This window comes from Leptonychotes weddellii, chromosome 8, assembly GCF_054177405.1.
Source record: "Leptonychotes weddellii isolate Sample4059 chromosome 8, ASM5417740v2, whole genome shotgun sequence".
In the NCBI taxonomy this organism is placed as follows: domain Eukaryota; kingdom Metazoa; phylum Chordata; class Mammalia; order Carnivora; family Phocidae; genus Leptonychotes; species Leptonychotes weddellii.
In genome coordinates, this window is record NC_138376.1 from 24,397,949 (window position 1) to 24,419,214 (window position 21,266).

At 43.8% G+C, this 21,266-nt stretch overlaps 1 protein-coding gene across 17 annotated transcripts in view; it reads right to left on the minus strand.

The window, feature by feature from the left end:
* LOC115942586 (uncharacterized) overlaps window positions 1–13,683 on the minus strand; it is a 47,386-nt gene extending 33,703 nt beyond the window's left edge. For 3 of the 17 annotated variants that reach the window (XR_014147613.1, XR_014147612.1, XR_014147611.1), the window contains exons 1-3: window positions 13,071–13,676; window positions 11,572–11,659; window positions 5,370–5,446 (exon numbers count right to left, since the gene is read on the minus strand). Coding sequence is in view for 1 of the 17 variants with exons in the window: in XM_081828003.1 (XP_081684129.1) it covers window positions 5,370–5,446; window positions 11,572–11,659; window positions 13,071–13,179 (274 nt within the window). In the remaining 16 variants the exon portion in view is untranslated. Of the gene's footprint in view, window positions 1–918; window positions 2,257–3,733; window positions 4,594–5,369; window positions 5,447–11,571; window positions 11,660–13,070 lie in introns of those variants that run through there. The other 14 variants (XR_014147609.1, XR_014147608.1, XM_081828003.1 and 11 more) reach the window with 10 other exon arrangements.
* Window positions 13,684–21,266: the final 7,583 nt, after the last annotated feature.

Genomic DNA, 21,266 nt, shown 5'->3' on the forward strand with positions numbered 1-21,266 from the left:
GTATGTGCTATGGTGAGCGCTGTGAACTGTGTAAGACTGATGAGTCACAGACCTGTACCCCTGAAACAAATAATACATTATATGTTAAAAAAAAAAGAAGAAGAAGAAGATAGTAGGAAGGGAAAAATGAAGGGGGGGATATCAGAGGGGGAGACGAACCATGAGAGACTATGGACTCTGAGAAACAAATTGAGGGTTTTAGAGGGGAGGGGGTGGGGGGATGGGCTAGCCTGGTGATGGGTATTAAAGAGGGCACGTACTGAATGAGCACTGGGTGTTATACGCAATGAATCATGGAACACTACATCAAAAACTAATGATGTAGGGCGCCTGGGTGGCTCAGCTGGTTAAGTGACTTCCTTCGGCTCAGGTCATGATCCTAGAGTCCCAGGACCAAGTCCCACATCCGGCTCCCTGCTCAGCAGGGAGTCTGCTTCTCCCTCTGACCCTCCCCCCTCTCATGCTCTATCTCATTCTCTCTCTCAAATAAATAAATAAAATCTTTAAAAACAAAAAAAACAAAACAAAACAAAAAAACTAATGATGTAATGTATGGTGATTAACATAATAAAATAAAATTTAAAAAAATAAAAATCATATATACTTAATATGAAATCTGGATGATTTTATTCTAAATCCTTGAAGGAAAGGATTAAGAGAGGTATCCATTCACTTTCCACATTCTTTTTTACACAAAGAACTTAATGAAAAACATTTTCTCTCGAATTTTTTTTTTTTTAAAGATTTTTTATTTATTTATTCGACAGAGAGAGAGATAGCGTGAGCAGGAACACAAGCAGGGGGAGTGGGAGAGGGAGAAGCAGGCCTCCCGCCGAGCAGGGAGCCCGATGTGGGACTCGATCCCAGGACCCTGGGATCATGACCTGAGCCGAAGGCAGACGCTTAACGACTGAGCCACCCAGGCGCCCCTCTCGAATTTTTTTATTATGCTCAGATATAAACATAAAATGTATTTACTTCTTGATTTCCTTAAACAATAGCAAAGACTTATTTCTTACTCATGTCATAGCCGGGCTGTGGCTGGCTACAGCTTTGCTCCATTGCACTCAGGCTGAAAGAACAAGCCCAACCAGCAACCATTCTTTTTTTTTAAAGATTTATTTATTTGAGAGAGAGAGAGAGAGTCAGGGGAGGGGCAGAGGGAGAGAGACTCTTCAAGCAGACTCCCCACTGAGCGCAGAGCCCACGCAGAGGGGGACACGGGGCTCCATCCCACAACCCTGAGATCATGACCTGAGCCGAAACCAAGAGCCAGAAGCTTAACCACCTGAGCCACGCAGGCACCCTGCAACCACTCTTTTTTTTAAAAAGTTGTGGTACAGGGGCACCTGGGTGGCTCAGTCGTTAAGCGTCTGCCTTCGGCTCAGGTCATGATCCTGGGATCCTGGGATCGAGCCCCGCATCGGGCTCCCTGCTCCGCGGGAAGCCTGCTTCTCCCTCTCCCACTCCCCCTGCTTGTGTTCCCTCTCACTGTCTCTCTGTCAAAAAAATAAATAAAATCTTTAAAAATAAAAAAATAATAAAAAGTTGTGGTACAGGGTGCCTGGGTGGCTCAGTCGTTAAGCGTCTGCCTTCGGCTCAGGTCATGATCCCAGGGTCCTGGGATCGAGTCCCGCATCGGGCTCCCTGCTCTGCGGGAAGCCTGCTTCTCCCTCTCACACTCCCCCTGCTTGTGTTCCTGCTCTCGCTGTGTCTCTGTCAAAAAAATAAATAAAATCTTAAAAAAAAAAAAAAAAAAAGTTGTGGTACAATGTATAGAACATAAAATTTATGTAGTAACTTTTAAGCATAAGCTCAATGGCATTAAGCACATTCTAGCCACAGTGCAACCACCTCCAGAACTTCTCTCATCTGCCCAAACTGACACCCCATACCCATTAAGCACTAACTTCCCCCCAGCCCCTGGCAATCACCACTCCACTTTCCATCTCCATGAATTTGGCTCCTCGAGGTACCTCCTATAAGTGGAATCAAACTGTATTTGTCCTTTTGTGACTGCCTTACTGCACTAATACAATGTCTTTGAGGTTCATCCATGTCATAGCACGGGGCAGAATTTCCTTTGTTTCAGGGGCGCCTGGGTGGCTCAGTCGTTAAGCGTCTACCTTCGGCTCAGGTCATGGTCCCGGGGTCCTGGGATTGAGCCCTGCATCGGGCTCCCTGCTCAGTGGGGAGCCTGCTTCTCCCTCTCCCTCTGCCGCTCTCCCAGCTTGTGCTCTCTTGCATTCTCTCTCTCTCAAATAAATAAATAAAATCTTTTACAGAAGAATTTCCTTCGTTTGAAAGGCTGAGCAACATTCCATTGTACGATACCACGTTTTGTTTCTCCAGTCCCCCAGGGGTGGATACCTGGTTGCTTCCACCTTCTGTATTATCATTAACGCTGCTATAGACATGGGTGTGCAAATAAATACCAGAGTCCCTGTTTCCAGTTCTTTTGGAAATATACCAAGAAGCAGAACTGCTGGGTCATATGGTAATTCTATTTGAATTATTTTGAGGAACTGCCATACCATTTTTCACAGCGGCCGCACAAGGGTTGTGATTTCTCCATAGCCTCCCCAACACTTGTAGTTTGTTTTGCTCATAATAGTCATGGTAACGGGTGTGAAGTGGTATCTCACTGTAGGTTTGATTTGCATTTCCCTGATGATTAGTGATGTTAAGCATCTTTTCCTGGAAATGTCTATTACTCAAGTCCTTGGCCCATTTTTCAATGTTGCTTTTTAACTGTAGGAGTACTTTATTTGAAAGAGTGTGTGAGAGTGAGAGCACAAGGGGGTTGGTCGGAGGAGAGGCAGAGGGAGAGCGAGAAGTAGACTCCCTGCTGGGTAGGAAGCCCGATGCGGGGCTCGATCCCAGGATCCCGGGATCATGACCTGAGCCGAAGGCAGACACTTAACTGACTGGGCCACCCAGGCACCTCCCTTTTTTTTCTTATTTTTTTTTGGTGGGCAGCCACCCAGGCACCCCTGATTGTAGGAGTACTTTATATATTTTTGATATCTTTCAATTTTTAAAGACTTTCCAAAAAACCTTTTGCATGGAAAACGCCTATAATTCAAGAATGTCTCAAAAATACTGTTTACAGTTGGATCGGGATTTTGGAGATTTTTTAGCTTTTTATTTTGAAATAATGACAGATCTCACAGGATCTTAGATACTTGCATCTGGAGTTAAAACAGCATCCCAGGCTGAATGTAAAGGTGGAGTAAATATGCAAAGCTAAGCAGGAGAGCTAGTCTCTTAGCCCATCTCTTCCCCCGACCCCCCCACCAAAGTCCACTTATTTCACAAACCAGAATGGGAAAACTATAGTAGAGGAAGTTTGCATCTGGGAAGAGTGACAAGGGCCATCACTTCATATATATTACAAAGTTATTCTGGTTTCACTGAGAACATTCCCAGAAAAAAATTTCTATAAAGGGTAGGCAGTGGAAATCATACTTTCTACCATAAATGAATTGTGACAATTAAGAGGACAGACTTTTCAAAAGCTTTTCCAATGTGATCTGAGCACTCAGAGGCTGCGAGTCACCTACCAACACCACTCTCCTTTCCTACTAACAGAAACACATTTGTTGTATCCAGGGTGACAAAGTGTCCAGCTAAAAAGGCCACATCTTCCAGCCTCTCCCACAGCCAGGGATGGTTACATGATACAGTTCTGGCCAATGAAATGAAAGCCAGGAAGTCACTAGACAGGGCTTCCAGAAAATTCTTTCAAGTCCTCTTATTTAAAAAAGTGTGATAGGGGTGCCTGGGTGGCTCAGTTGGTTAAGCATCTGCCTTCGGCTCAGGTCATGATCTCAGGGTCCTGGGATCGAGTCCTACATTAGGCTCCCTGCTTGGCTGCGAGTCTGCTTCTCCTTCTTCCTCTGTGATCTCCCTCGCTCTCACGCCCTCTCAAATAAATAAATTTTAAAAATAAAAAGTGTGATACTTTGTTAGAAATGCAGAATCTTGGGCATTTAGTCCAACCTATGGAATTGGGATCTGCATTTTAACAAGACCCCCTGTTGGCTCACATATGCGTTTAAAGTTTTGAGAAGTGTTGCTTTAAGGAGCGTTTTTAGCTTCCTCTTTCTTCCTGCCTGGAATGAGAATGGGATTGCTGGGGCTTATATACAGTGGCCACCTTTTGACCACGATGTGACCTCAAAGAAGCCACATGCTAAGGAGGATAGTGAAAAAAAACGGAAGGAGCCTGGGGCACTGATGACATTATGGAGCCACCACACTGTCCGAAACTGCCCGCTCCACCAGACTTCTTGAACACAAGAGGACAGCCTCTACCGTGTGCAACTACTACTGAGAAGGAACCACTCCAGATGTACAGACTAGAAGAAAAATCAGAAAGCCCTCAGCAAGAAAAAGCACAGTCAACTGTTACTGGATCGTAAACTATACATAATCATTCCATTTTAAGTTAATATGGGTAGGCACATGTAAGTGTATAAAAATGTCCAGGGGTGACTGGGTGGCTCAGTCAGTTAAGCATCTGACCCTTGATCTCAGCTCAGGTCTCCATCTCAGGGTCATGAGTTCAAGCCCTGTGTTGGGCTCCGGAGCCTACAAATGTCCAGAAGATAGAAGTATATATATCAAACTGCTCATAGTGTAGATGGTGGAATTATGAGTAAATTTTCTTCTTTACAACTTCTTTTATTGACTTAATTTTTTACATTTTGCATGAATTTTATTTTATAGTAAGAGAAATGGTTTTTAAAAGATAGAAAATACATGTACCCTACACAGAAGTACACCTTAAGATAATTAAAAAAATATATATTGAACAGGATAAAGAATTGCTAGGTTGCCTGGCTGGCTCAGTCAGAAAAGCATGTGGCTCTTGATCTTGAGGGTCGTGAGTTCGAGCCCCACGTTGTGGATAGATATTATTTAAATAACTAAAGAAAATTTTCAAAAAAAAAAAAAAAAGAATTGCCCACTTCTGGGGGTAGGAGTGGGCCGACGAGAAAACAGGAAATAAAGTGAAAGCAACCTTGCTCGACTAATGATGACAAGGGGCCTCAAATGGCGTATAATATGCACACCCTTGACTCCTAAGGTCCAAAAAACTTGCAGCTCACATCACAGACATTTTTGACTAAACATCTATTCACCGGCTTGCGGAATTCCTTGGTCTTCAGATTCCACTAAATAACTTTTGGCTACATTTCAAAATAAAATGATCCTCAAGAGGCAAAGACTAGTCACACTTGAGGCCCACGTACATGTAACCACTTCAAAGGCAGCTCAAAAAACACCTGAACCAGCACAGCAAACCTAAATGAAGTGGGGCCCTCCAGGAATCTTCCTTTAAGGGAAAATGTTCAAACACATACCGTTTAAGGAAACAATGTAGCATCCTGTTGTGTGCACTTCCTTCTCTCCCTTTCCTTCTTGCACGACTCTCCACACTCTGTATATAAGAACATTTCAAGAATTAAAACACACACACACATACACAATTGAAGCTGTCTTTTGAATACAGCTAAGTTAAAATGTGTATACAGCAATCCAAACTGGCAAAACTCACACTAAACTAAAACTGTACCAAGAGAGTGGCTCAGCAGATTCTAGCATATTGATGCCACCCAGTGAAATTCAATAATGCCCACACCCGACTTGCTTGCACATACATTCGTGAGGGAAAGAATAATTTTATCTTTTTTGTTCATTGATGATCTCAAGCATCTAGAACAGGACCTGGCAAATAGGAGGTGTGTGGGGAAGATTTTTTTTAAATGACTGTATATAGCAAAAAACAAAAGTCTTTGCTTGAAGCAAAAAGTTACCCACGGACACACATTAAATCAATTTGCAAATGTCTCCAAGAGAAAAGGATATTGAATAGGTTCCCACTAATCTCTGTTTTCATCTAAGTGTATAAAGCGAATACACAGGGGCGCCTGGGTGGCTCAGCTGGTGAAGCGTCTGCCTTCGGCTCAGGTCATGATCCCGGAGTCCTGGGATGGAGCCCCACATCGGGCTCCCTGCTCAGCGGGGAGTCTGCTTCTCCCTCTCCCTCTCCCCCCACTCTCGTGCTCTCTCTCAAATAAGTAAATAAAATCTTAAAAAAATAAAATAAAGCAAATACACCTTTTGTCAATCAACTACTTAGATGTTACAAACACATGGATTCTCTCCACACAAGGCAATGAGAGGTAAATTATGGGGGACAAAGATGACAAGGTAGTATGTATAGATGATGGACAGCCATGTAAAATGTTCAGGTGCCAGACCATGGAGATGAGATGGCAGGTACTTAGGACCCTAAGAGTGGCAGGAGAGACAAGATTAATCACCTGCAGAACCCACCCACCTCAGGCTAGTTCTGAAGGTGAGGATCAGAAGGCCCAGATGTGTGTGATTTGGGCTTTGTCTTTGATGTAACTTGGAAAGCTATGATATAGACAATCTTATTTAAACATCTTCAAATGTGTATTAACAGGCTACCACGTAGCTTGCTGATGCAGGTTATTAAGATCAATGCCCTTTTTTTGAATTCTATGATATAATTTGACTTTCTATATCCTTTTTATAGGGAAAAGATGTGTGCCCAACTTGCAGAAATAGTCTTGTTCCCTTGCCAGATATATTTCTCATTGTAAATTCACATGCTGGCTAATTATAACAGCTTGGAAGTTACATAAATGTCCAACAATAGAGAATCAGTTAAGAATAAAATTCATTATAGTGCACATGTATAAGACGATACAGCCATTAAAAAACATGATGTAAAAGTAGGTATTGCCACAGGAAAATGTCCACAAATATAGGGCATATAAAAAATCAGGTTATAAAACACATGTATCAAGTAGTCCCATCTATGTTTAAAAAACTACTCAAGAGGCAAAAAACCTGGCAGAACCTTACTAAACATGGGGTTATGTCTCAGGGTACAAATAGAGATGACTTGTTTTATTCTGCAGTTTTGTGAATTTAGGTCTTATTTTTCTGTATTTTCCAAATTTTCTATACTGAACAAGAATTACTTCTATAATCAGAAAATAAGCAGCAATAATTTTATTTTTCAATTTTCATTCAGATGACCTTAGGCAAGTTAATCAATCTGTTTCTTTAACTGTAAATGGTAGAGGCAGAGAAACCTTTAGGTTACCAGGACATATAAATGCTTAGAACAGGCCCTGGCAAGTGGGAACTGCCCAGTAAAAGTTAGCTATTCGCTCCGAAATTCTTTCGGGTATGGTGGTAAGCACTTGAGGCGGGGCCTGTCTCACCTGTGGTGACCCTGCTTGTAAAGCCAGCCTGAGAAGCCGGTACGCTTCTCCATCTCTTTCCACTGTGAACAACAGCTAACAAAGGTAGAAAGGGAAATTTAGGGCTGAGTTCACAAATTCGCAAGTCTTTAGGCACCACGGAAGAAATGGAAATGTGAGTGAAGTGGGGGTGGGGGTTGCTATGGCTCCCTGGACAGGGGGGACTTCCCAGAAGTACCTCAATTCACCTTATTTATTTATTTATTTATTTATAGATTATTTATTTATTTGACAGAGAGAGACACAGTGAGAGGGAACACAAGCAGGGGGAGTGGGAGAGGGAGAAGCAGGCTTCCCGCAGAGCAAGGAGCCCGATGCAGAGCTCGATCCCAGGACCCTGGGATCATGACCTGAGCTGAAGGCAGATGCTTAACGGCCGAGCCACCCAGGCGCCCCTATTTATTTATTTTTAAAGATTTATTTTAGAGAGAGAGCTTGGGCAGGGGAGAGGAACAGAGGGAGAGAGAGTCTTTTTTTTTTTTTTTTAAGATTTTATTATTTGTCAGAGAGGAGAGAGCAAAAGCAGGGGGAGTGGCAGGCAGAGAGAGAAGCAGGCTCCCCACTGAGCAGGGAGCCCATCGCGGGGCTCAATCCCAGGACCCTGGGGTCCTGACCTGAGCCAAAGGCAGCTGCTTAAGACTGAGCCACCCAGGTGTCCCATGAGAGAGAGTCTTAAGCAGACTCCGTGCTGAGCACCGAGCCCAATGCGGGGCTCGATCCCACAACCCACGAGATCACAACCTGAGCTGAAACCAAGAGTCGGGACGTTTAACCGACTGCACCACTGAGGCACCCAATTTTTTTTTTAAGATTTTATTATTTCTTTTTTGAGAGACAGAGAGAGAGAAAGAGCGCGAGCACACATGAGTGGGGGGAGGGGCAGAGGGAGAGAGAAAATCTCAATCAGGCTCCGTCCCACAACTCTGAGATCATGACCTGAGCCGAAATCAAGAGTCGGACGTTTAACCGACTGCGCCACCCACACACCCCTACACGTTTTATTTTTAAGTAATCTCTACACCCAATTTGGGGCTCAGACTCACAACCCAGGATCAAGAGTTGTATGCTCTACCACCTGAGCCAGCCAGGCGCCCCAATTCAGCGTATTTGAAAAGCGGGCACTAGCCTAACAGCCCACATCTACCCTGCAGCTGCCTGACTTGTGCGGTCAAGTCTCCGCAGGAAAGAACAATTCAGAGTGATGGAACTTCACAGGTGGTTGACAGGCCACCCCCCGTCAATGCTTCCTTCTCTTCGGTGTGTTTACAACTGGGTCTCAAATAGCTGTCAGTGTCCCCTCGGGGAGGACGTTGTTACAGCACACAGCAACAGTTTCTCTCCTCCCACATCAGTGGCCCTATCAATGACAGAAACCGGCCGCATGACCGACCTGGGGTAAGAAAGGCAGTCCAGGGCTGCACAGCTGAGGGGCCCATGGGCAAGCTGGTCTGACTGGTTCCAGTCCGAACGACTGGGCAGGGAACTCAAAGGGCAGGAACCAATCCTGCAGCAAATGTGAGCTGTCCGAGAAGTCCAGGGACCATATGATTTATTGTCACGATGGGGGTACTTCTTACTTCTCACAGTGGAAAGGAATGCTATTAACAGTCCCACGGGGACATCGGGTCTTGACTGGAAATGCCTCAAACACACTGGGATATACGGCTACCCAATTAAAATCAACATGTTCCCTAAGGCCTCGGGTAAATTCCAGCTCTTCACCGACAACTACCTACTTACGTGGCAGGAAGAAACCACTCTTTTCAAACCACGGCGTATTAGTAAATAACCCAGGAGGCCTATATCAAGGGCTTACTCCCCACAGAAGTTGGGGATCTTCCTCTCCAGAATCCTTGGACTGAAAGCAGAGAGGCTCTACAGGGAGGATGAGGGCCCGGTTCCCAGAGCTGAGACAGGGAGAAGTGTTGCAGAAGGAAAGGCAGAGAGCAGTGGATCTCTCAGTCCCCGGTCCCTCCCTAGATCCCTGATTCCACATCAGCCTCAGGGAGGAGGGAGTAAGGGGGCTATTCTGTGCGGCGGCTCCCCCTGGACTCAGCGGGGTCAGGGGCTGTGCTACCAGTGAAGCTCTGTCCCCCTTTCCTCACTGGACTCCAGGGGTTACAGGTCAGCAACTGGCTCAGGAGCCACCGGTGCAGTAATGACAGGAGGCCCAAGCCCATGGCCGTGGCGGACAACAGCTGGGACTGAAATTTGATGTGCACTCCACCTAACAAGTATCTTCCAAATTCTACAGATAGAAAACAGGCCTCCATTACATTCCCATGATCTATCTGATAATTATCCTATTCAGCCCTCTTCCTATGTTGTGAATTTTTAGCTTCTCAGATTTGCCTCTCTTTTCCCTCCTCCTATACTAATTAACAGAATTCCAATCTGGCTTTGAAACTACAGAACTCCCCAACTACTGGTGAAAAAAGATCAGGGGGGAAAAAATATTTCTCTGTTCTCCTAACAGCTGCAGAAAAGCAAGCACTATTCAAATGTCCCAAAAGTGTTCTTGCTAAGGTTATTATTTTTTTAAAGATTTTATTTATTTGAGAGAGTGCAAGCATGCTCCAGCAGGGGGGGAGGGGCAGAGGGAAAACCAGACCCCCCACTGAGCAGGGAGGCCAAGGTTGGTGGGGGGAGTTGGTGGTGCTTGATCCCAGGACCCTGAGATCATGACCTGAGCCAAAGGCAGGCACTTAACCAACTGAGCCACCCAGGCGCCCCTTATCAAGGTTAGTTTTAAGGAGTCTTTCAAGACTCCTGGACTTCAGACATTGTTAATATATCCTGGGAAAGTGATCTTTATTTAAAGACTTTAAAGTCTGTAATTCTGATAGCTTACTTGATAATTTGTAGTCCTGGGGATGCCTGGGTGGTGCAGTTGGTTGAGCATCCCAACTCTTGATTTTGGTTCAGGTCATCATCTCAGGATCGTGAGATCGAGCCCTGAGACCAGCTCTGGGCTCAGCTCAGAGTCCGCTTGAGATTCTCTCTCCCTCTGCCCCTCCCCCCACTCGTATGCACTCACTCTAAATAAATAAAACCTTTAAAATAGTAATAATAATTTGTAGTCCTGGTAGCACTATTTAAATAGATATGCTAGTTTTTTTGGAAGGTGTGATTTTTCATTCTTAAACCAGGAGAGGATCATTATCAGCAACCTCGTCTACTGATTAGAGCATGGAGATAAAAATGAATAAAAACACCGGCTTTATTGGATTTTGTTTTTAAACAGAATTTGACAATTAAATGTTTAACTTTATCAGCAATAAAGCTCCAACTGTTTCAATGTCTGGTGGCTGAAGTTATTCTTTTTGCCTTTAGCAAATCTATAAGAGGACTGAGCCAAGCTGTCTGGATCATAGGGAGTGCATCAATCCTGCACTGGGGCCAGTGCCCAACCCCCAGCAACCAGGAGAGAACAGGAATGAGCTCTTGGCCCTTCGAGTAACCAGGGAAGGTCTTCACCTTAGGCAAACCTGTAATCATGGCCTGTTGGGTCAAGGTAACTTTCCAGTCCTCTTCCTGTTCCCCAGGATGAGAAGTCCTGTTGATTTCACGAAGGGGACAGAGTTGAGGAAGGCGGGCTGGAGGTCCCATTGCCATCACCCAGAGACACCTTTTCTCAGTCCAATGTCAGAAGAGGGGACACTGGATTCAGACTGGTGTTTATTTGAACATGAGGGTTCTGAGAATTTGAGGGGGTCCAGATCCAAAGACCCATTCTCTACTCTGCCTCCATTTCCAAAGAAAAATGAAAATGCAGATTCTAAATAGAACACACAAAAACTGGAAGTGCTAGGGGCACCTGGCTGGCTCAGTCAATAGAGCATGTGACTCTTGATCTTGGGGTCATGAGTTTGAGCCCCATGTTAGGCACAGAGATCACTTTAAAAATAAAAATTAATTAATTAATTAATAACAGGAGGGAAAAAAACCCTGTAAATGCTACTACATTCTGCTCACTTAAAAATCCTAAGTCCATTGGGAATCGAGGAGGGTGGGAAGAAATCCATCTTCACGGTAACTCTGAACCACAGTTCAGACCTGAGGGAAAAGGCTTGGATAGTCATTGATAATAGTAAAAGAAACCAAAAATAAATAAATAAAATAAAATAAACCAGGAGGAGAAAACTAACTAGAATGAACCTATATTCTGAACAAAAGAATTCACAAGCCTTTAGAATTTCTACGGTAATAGGTACAAGTTGAAGGCAGAGCAGGACAGGGGTCTCAAAGGCCTTCCTGCACTCACCTGGCTATGGTTCTTTGTCCAGCCCAGATACACAAGGCTTCCCCACTTTCCAAGTGGCTTATCACTTCAGTTTTATAAACTGAAAATCCTATTCGTGGGCAAGAAAAAGGATGAGCATGTTAAGGAATCAGGGTATGAGGGCAACTCTCTGCTGATTAGCCCCCTAATTTCATGGCTCCAGACAGGCTAACTGACCTCCTCATTCCTGCCCCTTGGCTCCTACCCACTGGCTCTAGATATTCCATTTACTTCCTTCTTTCCTCTTTTCCCATGACCAATGTAGACTTCCCAGCTTCCCACTATCTTGCTGTCCACTCTAACCTAAAAAAAGCTCAGATAAAGGTTTTTCTGCCAATCACCACAGAATTACAGAAAATGGGTAGAAAGCCTGGTCTGTGTTTCTGGTTTTCCAGGTACCCTGGGAAACTCTTTTCTACCACCCTTTTGTAATCAAGGGTGGATTTCAACTCCATCCCATTTGTACATACTTTCTCCAACACTTACACTGCAGGACTCCTTTTCTAACTACAAAATAGGGGGTAGGGGGGCTGGCAAACTCCAGATGGGAATCTTCTACCTTAATGTCCCTCCAAATTTAATTTAATTAAAACATTCTGATACAGGATTATAGTGACAAAAAGAACTAAAGACTCATTTCCTAAATTTGGGGGAAGTTGGAGAAATATGCTATGAGGGGCAGAATATACTCTAAGGCCTGGATGGGCCTGGTGGCAAATCTTTTTTGTGTGTCTGGGATGAAAAGAAGACTGGCAGTGGGCAGCCACCCTAAAAGCTACCAGTCAGTCCCAGGCCCAGGATCCTGCTGTGGGGAGTGCTTACACAGAACTCTAGCTAAGAGAAAGGCAAGAATTGAGAATGTTTACAAAACTGCCCACTTTTAACAACTCTTGATCTTGGGGTTGTGAGTTTGAACCCACTGGAGGTAGAGTTTATTTAGGAAAAAGAGAAAGAAGTATCTTGCCTCAGGGCCCAGCAGCACTTCAAGGCTCTCTGTCAAAATACTGGGAATTAGGACTTGTACAGCTCCATCCAGCAGCACTTGCACCAAAAGAGGGCTTGCCATACCAATAAGGGACATTTCAAGCCAAGGGACATGCAAATTCCAAGCCTTTCCCCTGGCATAAAAATAAATATAGGGGCGCCTGCGTGGCTCAGTCGGTTAAGCATCCGACTCTGGATTAGGCTCAGGCCATGATCTCAGGGCTCAGATGGAGACCCACATGGGGCTCCGGCTCAGCGGGAGTCGGCTTGGATATTCTCTCCCTCTACCCCTTCCCCCACTCGTGCTCGCTCTCTCTCTCAAATAAATAAATCTTTAAGATAAGTAAATAGATAAATAATACAAGGAAGAAATGGACATTGAAATAAAAACCAAAACCAGAAGAAGGCTGAGCTCTGCTATTCGGAAAGTCTGTTAGTGAGAAACCGCACTTAAGCCTTCCAGTCGGAGCGACTGTGGGTCACAGGAGAGTTCTTACTCAGTGCCATGGCGTTTCCGTAATTCTTTAATGTCACGTCCGTGTAAAGAGCCTTCTCAGGACACTCCAGGCGAGTCCACTCTGTTTCTGAAGCCCACGTCCACATCATCGAAGGTCACCGGCCCCGGCAACAGGAGGTTTGTCCACTATGACCCGGGGTCGTCCCAGAACCTGCTCCTCGGGGGAGAAGTAGGGCTGGGAACGTGAGGAGTGGGGGATGGGCGCGCCTGAGAAGAGACGGTCGGGGGACACCGAGGGTGGCACGGCCCCGACCACCCGGGCACGAGGACAGACACTGCTGGCGTCGACCCTCGCCGGGGGACTCGGGACCCGCACCCACTCCCCTCGGGCGCTGGCGGCACCGCTAGGTGAGGTAAACGGGAGAACAGAGGGCAACAGGCGGACGCCCACCCTCAGCGACACACTATCGCCGACCCTCACAGAACCCGTTAAACTGCATCGGGAGTCAACGCGCAGGGGCCTCGGGCCCCGCCCCCAGCCGACTTCCGCGTCCTCTCTAGGCTGCGCGGAGGACCTTGCGTCTCGGCGGGCCGCGCCACAGGGCGCCTGGATAGCGTGGCTGGTCCGGGCTGGGACCGCAAACATGGCGTCCGGGGCCGCGGGATAAGGTCTGGGCGATCCTGCGAGGCTTGGCACCTCACTCCTCACGTTTTACGCCAATCATCTTTAAAACTACTTTTCCCCCATTCTATTTCCCATTGGACAACTAAAGGAAAAAAAAAAAAAGCTAATGGTACTCCAAATATACGGAAATTTAATTTTTTAATTTTTTTAATTTGAAGATTCATTACAAGATTATTACAAGTACAATAATCAATACAATGTGATATCATAATAAAGGTAGACACATAAATGGAACTAAGTAGACTCAAAGAATAGCAATAAGCACATAACAAGATATTCGATCATCACGTTGATACAACAGATATATGCAAATTAAAACCAGAATTAGGTACTATCATATACCTACTAGAATGACTGAAATTTTAAAATAGTAATGATATCAAGTAAGGTGAGAATATGGAGCATCTGGAAATCTCGTTTTTACTGATGACAGTGTAAAATGGTGTAACCACTTTGATTTTTTTGTTTGTTTGTAGTTTCTTTTGGTTTTGTTTTATTTTTACTGTTAATATTTTAGAGAATTTTACTCTGATAATTTTCTACATATAGTTTGATATTTTTGTGTTTTTGTCATCTCCAATTTTCCCACTTGATTTTGTAATATAAGTGTTCCCTCGCCCCATACGTGACACCCATTATAATACTCCGTTACCTGGATTATCATCATGTATTTATTCATTCTGTATCAAATCACCCAGTCTGAGCCCAGGAAATCAGCCTTCCACTAGCAGCACCACCAAATTGGGTCTCATCCTGTCCTCAGGGAAGTGCTGTGAAGCTCGTCACTGTTTTCTCTCTGAGGAGGACAGTACTTTTTTTACACAGCCCCTCTCTATAATTGCTCAAAGGGAGACATTTTTATGGTCTTGCTATCAAGAAAAGTTTAATAGAGCAACTGGTTAGTTTTGGCCTATGGACCCAGGGAGTTGGCTATTAGAAAGCTAACAAATTAAGGCGTCGATCCCATTTACAATTGCACCCAAAGCCATAAGTTATCTAGGAATAAACCTAACCAAAGAGGCAAAGAATCCGTACTCAGAAAACTATAGAACACTCAAGAAAGAAATTGAGGAAGACACAAAGAAATGGAAAAATGTTCCATGCTCATGGATTGAAAGAACAAATATTGTTAAAATATCTATGCTACCTAGAGCAATCTATACATTCAATACAATCCCTATCAAAATAACCAACTTTTTTCACAGAGATGGAACAAATAATCCTAAAATTTGTATGGAACTGGAAAAGACCCCAAATAGCCAAAGGAATGTTGAAAAAGAAAACCAAAGCTGGTGACATCACAATCCCAGACTTCAAGCTCTATTATAAAGGTGTAATCATCAAGACAGTATGGTACTGGCACAAAAACAGACACATAGATCAGTGGAACAGAATAGAGAGTCCAGAAATGGACCCTCAACTCTATGGTCAACTAATCTTCAACAAAGCAGGAAAGAATACCCAATGGAAAGAAGACAATCTCTTCAACAAATGGTGTCGGGAAAATTGGACAGCCACATACAGAAGAATGAAACTGGACCATTTCCGGGGCGCCTGGGTGGCTCAATCAGTTAAGCGGCTGCCTTCGGCTCAGGTCATGATCCTGGGGTCCTGGGATCGAGTCCCATGTCCGGCTCCCTGCTCAGTGGAGAGCCTGCTTCTCCCTCTCCCTCTCCTGCCACTCTGCCTACTTGTGCTCTCTCTCTCTGTCAATTAAATAAATAAAATAAAAAAGAAACTGGACCATTTCCTTATACCATACACAAAAATAGACTCAAAATGGATGAAAGACCTCAATGTGAGACAGAAATCCATCAAAATCCTTGAGGAGAACACAGGCAGCTACCTCTGTGACCTCGGCCACAGCAACTTCTTGCTAGACACGTCTCCAAAGGCAGGGGAAACAAAGGCAAAAATGAACTATTGGGATTTCATCATGATAAAAAGCTTTTGCACAGCAAAAGAAACAGTCAACCAAACCAAAAAGCAACTGACATAATGGGAGAAGATATTTGCAAATGATATATCAAATAAAGGGCTAGTATCCAAGATCCATAAAGAACTTACCAAACTCAACACCCAAAAAACAAATAATCCAGTCAAGAAATGGGGAGAAGACATGAACAGATATTTCTCCAAAGAAGATATACAAATGGCCAACAGACACATGAAAAAATGCTCAGCATCACTCGGCATCAGGGAAAAACAAATCAAAACCACAATGCGATACCACCTCACACCAATCAGAGCGGTTACAATTAACAAGTCAAGAAATGACAGATGTTGGCGAGGATGCAGAGAAAGGGGACCCTCTTACACTGTTGGTGGGAATGGAAACTGGTGCAGCCTCTCTGGAAAACAGTATGGAGGTTACTCAAAAGGTTGAAAATAGAGCTACCCTCCACCCAGCAATTGCACTACTGGGTATTTACCCCAAAGATACAAATATAGTGATCCAAAGGGGCACCTGCACCCCAATGTTTATAACAGCAATGTCCACAATAGCCAAACTATGGAAAGAGCCCAGATGTCCATCAACAGATGAATGGATAAAGAAGACGTGAGATAGATAGATAGATAGATAGATAGATAGATAGATAGATAGATGATAGATAGATAGAGAGACAGACAATGGAATTCTACTCAGCCATAAAAAAATGAAATCTCCATTTGCAACGATGTGGATGGAATAGAGAGTGTTAGGCTTCTTGAAATAAGCCAATCATTGGGCGCCTGGGTGGCTCAGATGGTTAAGCATCTGCCTTCGGCTCAGGTCATGATCCCAGGGTCCTGGGATCGAGTCCCGCATCGGGCTCCCTGCTCCTTGGGAGCCTGCTTCTCCCTCTGCCTCTCTCTCTCTCTGTCTCTCATGAATAAATACATAAAATCTTTAAAAAAAAAAAAAGAAGCCAATCATTGAAAGACAATTATCATATGATCTCACTGATATGTGGAATTTAAGAAACAAAACAGAGGATCATAGGGGAAGAGAGGAAAATAAATAAAACAAGATGAAATCAGAGAGAGAGACAAGCCATAAGAGACTCTTAAGCATAGGAAACAAACTGAGGGCTGCTGAAGGGGAGAGGGGTGGAGGGGATGGTGTAACTGGGTGATGGACATTAAGAAGGGCATGTGATGTAATGAGCACTGGGTATCATGTAAGACTGATGAATCACTGACCTCCTCCTCTGAAACCAATAATACATTATATGTTAATTTAATTTAAATAAAAATTTAAAAAGAAAGCAAGCTAACAGCAAATCTTACCTAAGGGCTAAGGGGACCAGTAAGTGCAAGGGTAACTTTTTACCCAAATCTGTTTGTTCTCAGAATTCAGCCTGCTGCCATGTTTCTATAGATAACATTCTTGCCTGGCACAACAATATGAAAATGTTGGTTTAGTTGTTTTGCAGAGACTCGGGTTTCAGTAGAAACCAGACAGAACCAGTTAGGACCTCAACCTTCTCTTGGAGCATGTGCCAGTGTCTGGTGGATGAATATTTGATACAGAAGAGCCTAAAACCCCACCCTGGAATCACACCAAGGGGGCCATTTTCTGATCATGGGTCATATGAAGAGGCATGCAGATCTGTGAAGATGCAGAAAATGAGATCACATCAACCCTTCCCTTACTTATTATCTCCCTTTATCTGATTTTGAAATCATGTAGCTCCTCTTCCCATACCCAGATCCTTTTTCATTTACCTTTAAATATCCCTGACTCTCCCCTTTGAGGAGAGGAATTTGAGGCTTGCCTTCCCTTCTCCTTTGGCTACCTTTTTTTTCCCCTTCTTTTCTTTCAAATAAACTCTATGCCCAACTTGGGGCCCAAACTCACGACCCCAAGATCAAGAGTCACAATCTCCACCGACTGAGCCAGCCAGTCTCCCCTCCTTTGGCTACCTCTTGAATAAACCCTTTTCTTCCTGCATGCTTGATGTCTCAGTGATTGGCTCTGCTGCACATTGGTCATATGAATCTGGATTTGGTCACAAATTTGGTGAGCCAGCCAGGAGCTCTTTGACCTTGGTTAGATAGCCCCAGCCATTAAAGGGAGTCCTGTGACGAATCCAAGCAGCTGCCTAGGCTCTTCATTCTAGGGATTTTCCCTTGGGCCCCCACCCCAATTTGGTTCCGCTGACCTTCAGGCGGTTAATTTAACTCTTGTGGCAAGGAAACAGCTTTTGGCTTCCGTATGGACAGACATCTCTTTGGTGAGTAACCTCAGTACAAGTGACCAAATGCTTCTTTCTCCCTCCTATTTGGTTCCCTCCAAATAGGGGGTTTGGCTTTGGCTCTCTTAGCCTTCTTTTTCTTGCTTAAGAAAAGTTTGACTAGGAAGCTGTTTATTCAGTTGATAAAGCCCTGACTTTTAGAGTGGAACTAGAGAATCTTTGTTAACAGAGGTACTCTTGGCTTCATTTGGTTCATTTGTTGCTGTAGCTTGTGGTATCTTTGAATAAAACTGGCTGTGTTCTAATTGGAAAATAGGAAATGAAAATTTGATCCCTGCATGCAGCCCTTTGGGCTATATTCTCAAAAATTGGACAATGTTTACTTATGAACCTATGAAAAGGAAAAAGGTGATCTTCTTTTGCAACACTGCTTGGCCACAATACTCATTAGACTCTGGGGAAAAATAGCCAATTAATGGATCCTTAAAATATAATACCATCTTGCAATTAGATTTGCTTTGTAAAAGGGAAGGTAAATGGGATGAAATACCTTATGTTCAGTCTTTTTTTTTTTTTGCTTTTGTATCAAAATAAGCCAGGTCAGAAAAGATGTAAAATTCTACTCCAACAAACCAGTAACACTAAAAAGCCTGTGTTGCCTGATTCTCACCAGGGAGAGGAGGAGGATTTATTGATTACGTGGATTTAACTCCCCTACAGCTCTTCCACTCTATGGGAGCACCAGAGCTACTGCCTGTACTCAGCAGCCCCAGTCCCAACAACCTGAGCCCCCACAGAGCCCAAACCAGGACCCTCAGCTTCAGGGGGCCAACAGGTAGGAATGATCTCCCCTTCTTATCCCTAACTCAATTAGGTCAAGGAGCCACTCGTGCCCAGGGAGGACAATATCTGCTGAGGCAAGTCCCAAATCTGAGGCTTAGATGGGGGGGAAGGGGTATAACCTGTAGGAATGATTTGAGTCCACTCTCCACCCTCCACTTTGAATTTGTTTAACTGGAAAAACAAGATGCCTACTTACAGAGATGACCCCAAGAGGATGGAAAATTCGTTCCCATCTATTTTTGCCACCCACAACCCCACTTGGACAGATGTACAAAATTTGTTAAATATTCTCCTCAGGAGTGAGGAATGACACATGATGCTAGAAAAGGCTAGGGAAGAAGTTACCTGGCTGCACGCTAAAACCCCCAATAACTCCCTAAGAGCAAATCCATGATGCCCATTCCTACTATGAATCCCAACTGGAACATCAGTATTGGAGACTGAGGTAAGCTTGAACACTATCGGGGTGGGATTTTAGCTGGATTAAGAAAGGGGGTCCCTACACTGTGTAAAAGTGTTTCATTTTGGTGTAGTACCAATAGTTTAATTTTACTTTTGTTTCGCTTGCCTGAGGAAAACACATCTAGAAAAATGTTTCTGTGGCCAATGTCAAAGAAATTACTGCCTATGTTTTCTTCATGTTTTATGGTTTCAGGTCTCACATTTAGGTCTTTAACCCATTTTGATTTGTTTTCGTGTATAGTATAAGAAATTGGGAGTCCCTGGCTGGCTCAATTGGTGGAGCATGTGACTCTTGATCTCAGGGTTGTGAGTTCGAGCCCCACACTGGGTGTAAAGATTACTTAAAAATAATTTTTTTTTTTTAAGAAGAAAGTGGTGCAGTTTCATTCTTTTGCATGTAGCTATCCAGTTTTCCTAACACCATTTGTTGAAGAGACTGTCTTTTTCCCATTGTATATTCTTGCCTCCATTGTCATAGATTAATTGACCATATAACCATGGGCTTATTTCTGGACTCTCTGTTCTGTTCCATTGATCTTTGTGTCTATTTTTGTGCCAATACCATAATGTTTGATTACTACAGTTTTGGAGTACAGCTTGGGATCTGGGATTGTGATACATCAGCTTTGTTTTTCTTTTTCAAGATTGCTTTGGCTAGGGACACCTGGGTGGCTCAGTTGGTTGAGCATCTGCCTTCAGCTCGGGTAACAATCCCAGGGTCATGGAATCGAGCCCCACATCAGGCTCCCTGCTCAGTAGGGAGTCTGCTTCTCCCTCTACCCCGCCCCCGCCCTGTTAGTGATCTCTCTCTCAAATAAATGAATAAAATCTTTAAAAAAAAAGATTGCTTTGGCTATTCATAGTCTTTTGTGGTTTCATACAAATTTTAGGATTATTTGTTCTAGTTCTGTGAAATACGTTGTTGGTATTTTGATAGGAGCTGCATTAAATCTGCAGATTGTTTTGAGTAGTATGGACATTTCAACAATATTTGTTCTTCCTAATCCATGAACATGGTATAGCTTTCCATTTATTTGTGTTTTATAGTTTTCAGAGTATAGGTCTTTCACCTCCTTGGTTAAGTTTATTCTTAGGTATTTTGTTCTTTTTGATGCAATTGTTAATGGGATTGTTTTCTTAATTTCTCTTTTTGCTACTTCATTATTAGTGTATAGAAATGCAACAGATTTCTGGTATTAATTTTGTATCCTGTGACTTTACTGAATTCAATTATCAGTTCTAGTAGTTTTTTGGTGGAGTCTTTAAGGTTTTCTATATATGGTATCATGTCATCTGCAAATAGTGAAAGTTTTAATTCTTCCTTACCAATTTGGATGCCTTTTATTTCTTTATCTTGTGTGATTGTTGTGGCTAGGACTTCTAATACTATGTTGAGTAAAAGTAGTGAGAGTGGACATCCTTGTCTTATTCCTGACCTTAGAAGGAAAAGCTCTCAGTTTTTCACCCCTGAGTATGATGTTAGCTGTGAATTTTTCATATATGGCCTTTATTATGTTGAGGTATGTTACCTCTAAACCTACTTTGTTGAGAATATTTATCATGAATGGGTGTTTTACTTTGTTCAGTGCTTTTTCTGCATCTATTGAGATGATCAGATGGTTTTTATCCTTTCTCTTGTTAATGTGGTGCATCACGTCGATTGATTTGTGAATATTAAACTACTCTTGCATCCTTGGAATAAATCCCACTTAATCGTGGTAAATGGGGGCGCCTGGGTGGCTCTGTGGTCAAGCGTCTGCCTTCGGCTCGGGTCATGATCCCAGGGTCCTGGGATGGAGCCCCGCATTGGGTTCCCTGCTCTGTGAGAAGCCTGCTTCTCCCTCTCCCACTCCCCCTGCTATGTTCCCTCTCTGGCTGTGTCTCTCTCTGTCAAATAAATAAATAAGGGCGCCTGGGTGGCTCAGTTGGTTAAGCGACTGCCTTCAGCTCAGGTCATGATCCTGGAGTCCCGGGATCAAGTCCCACGTCGGGCTCCCTGCTCAGCAGGGAGCCTGCTTCTCTCTCTGACCCTCCCCCCTCTCATGCTCTCTATCTCATTCTCTCTCTC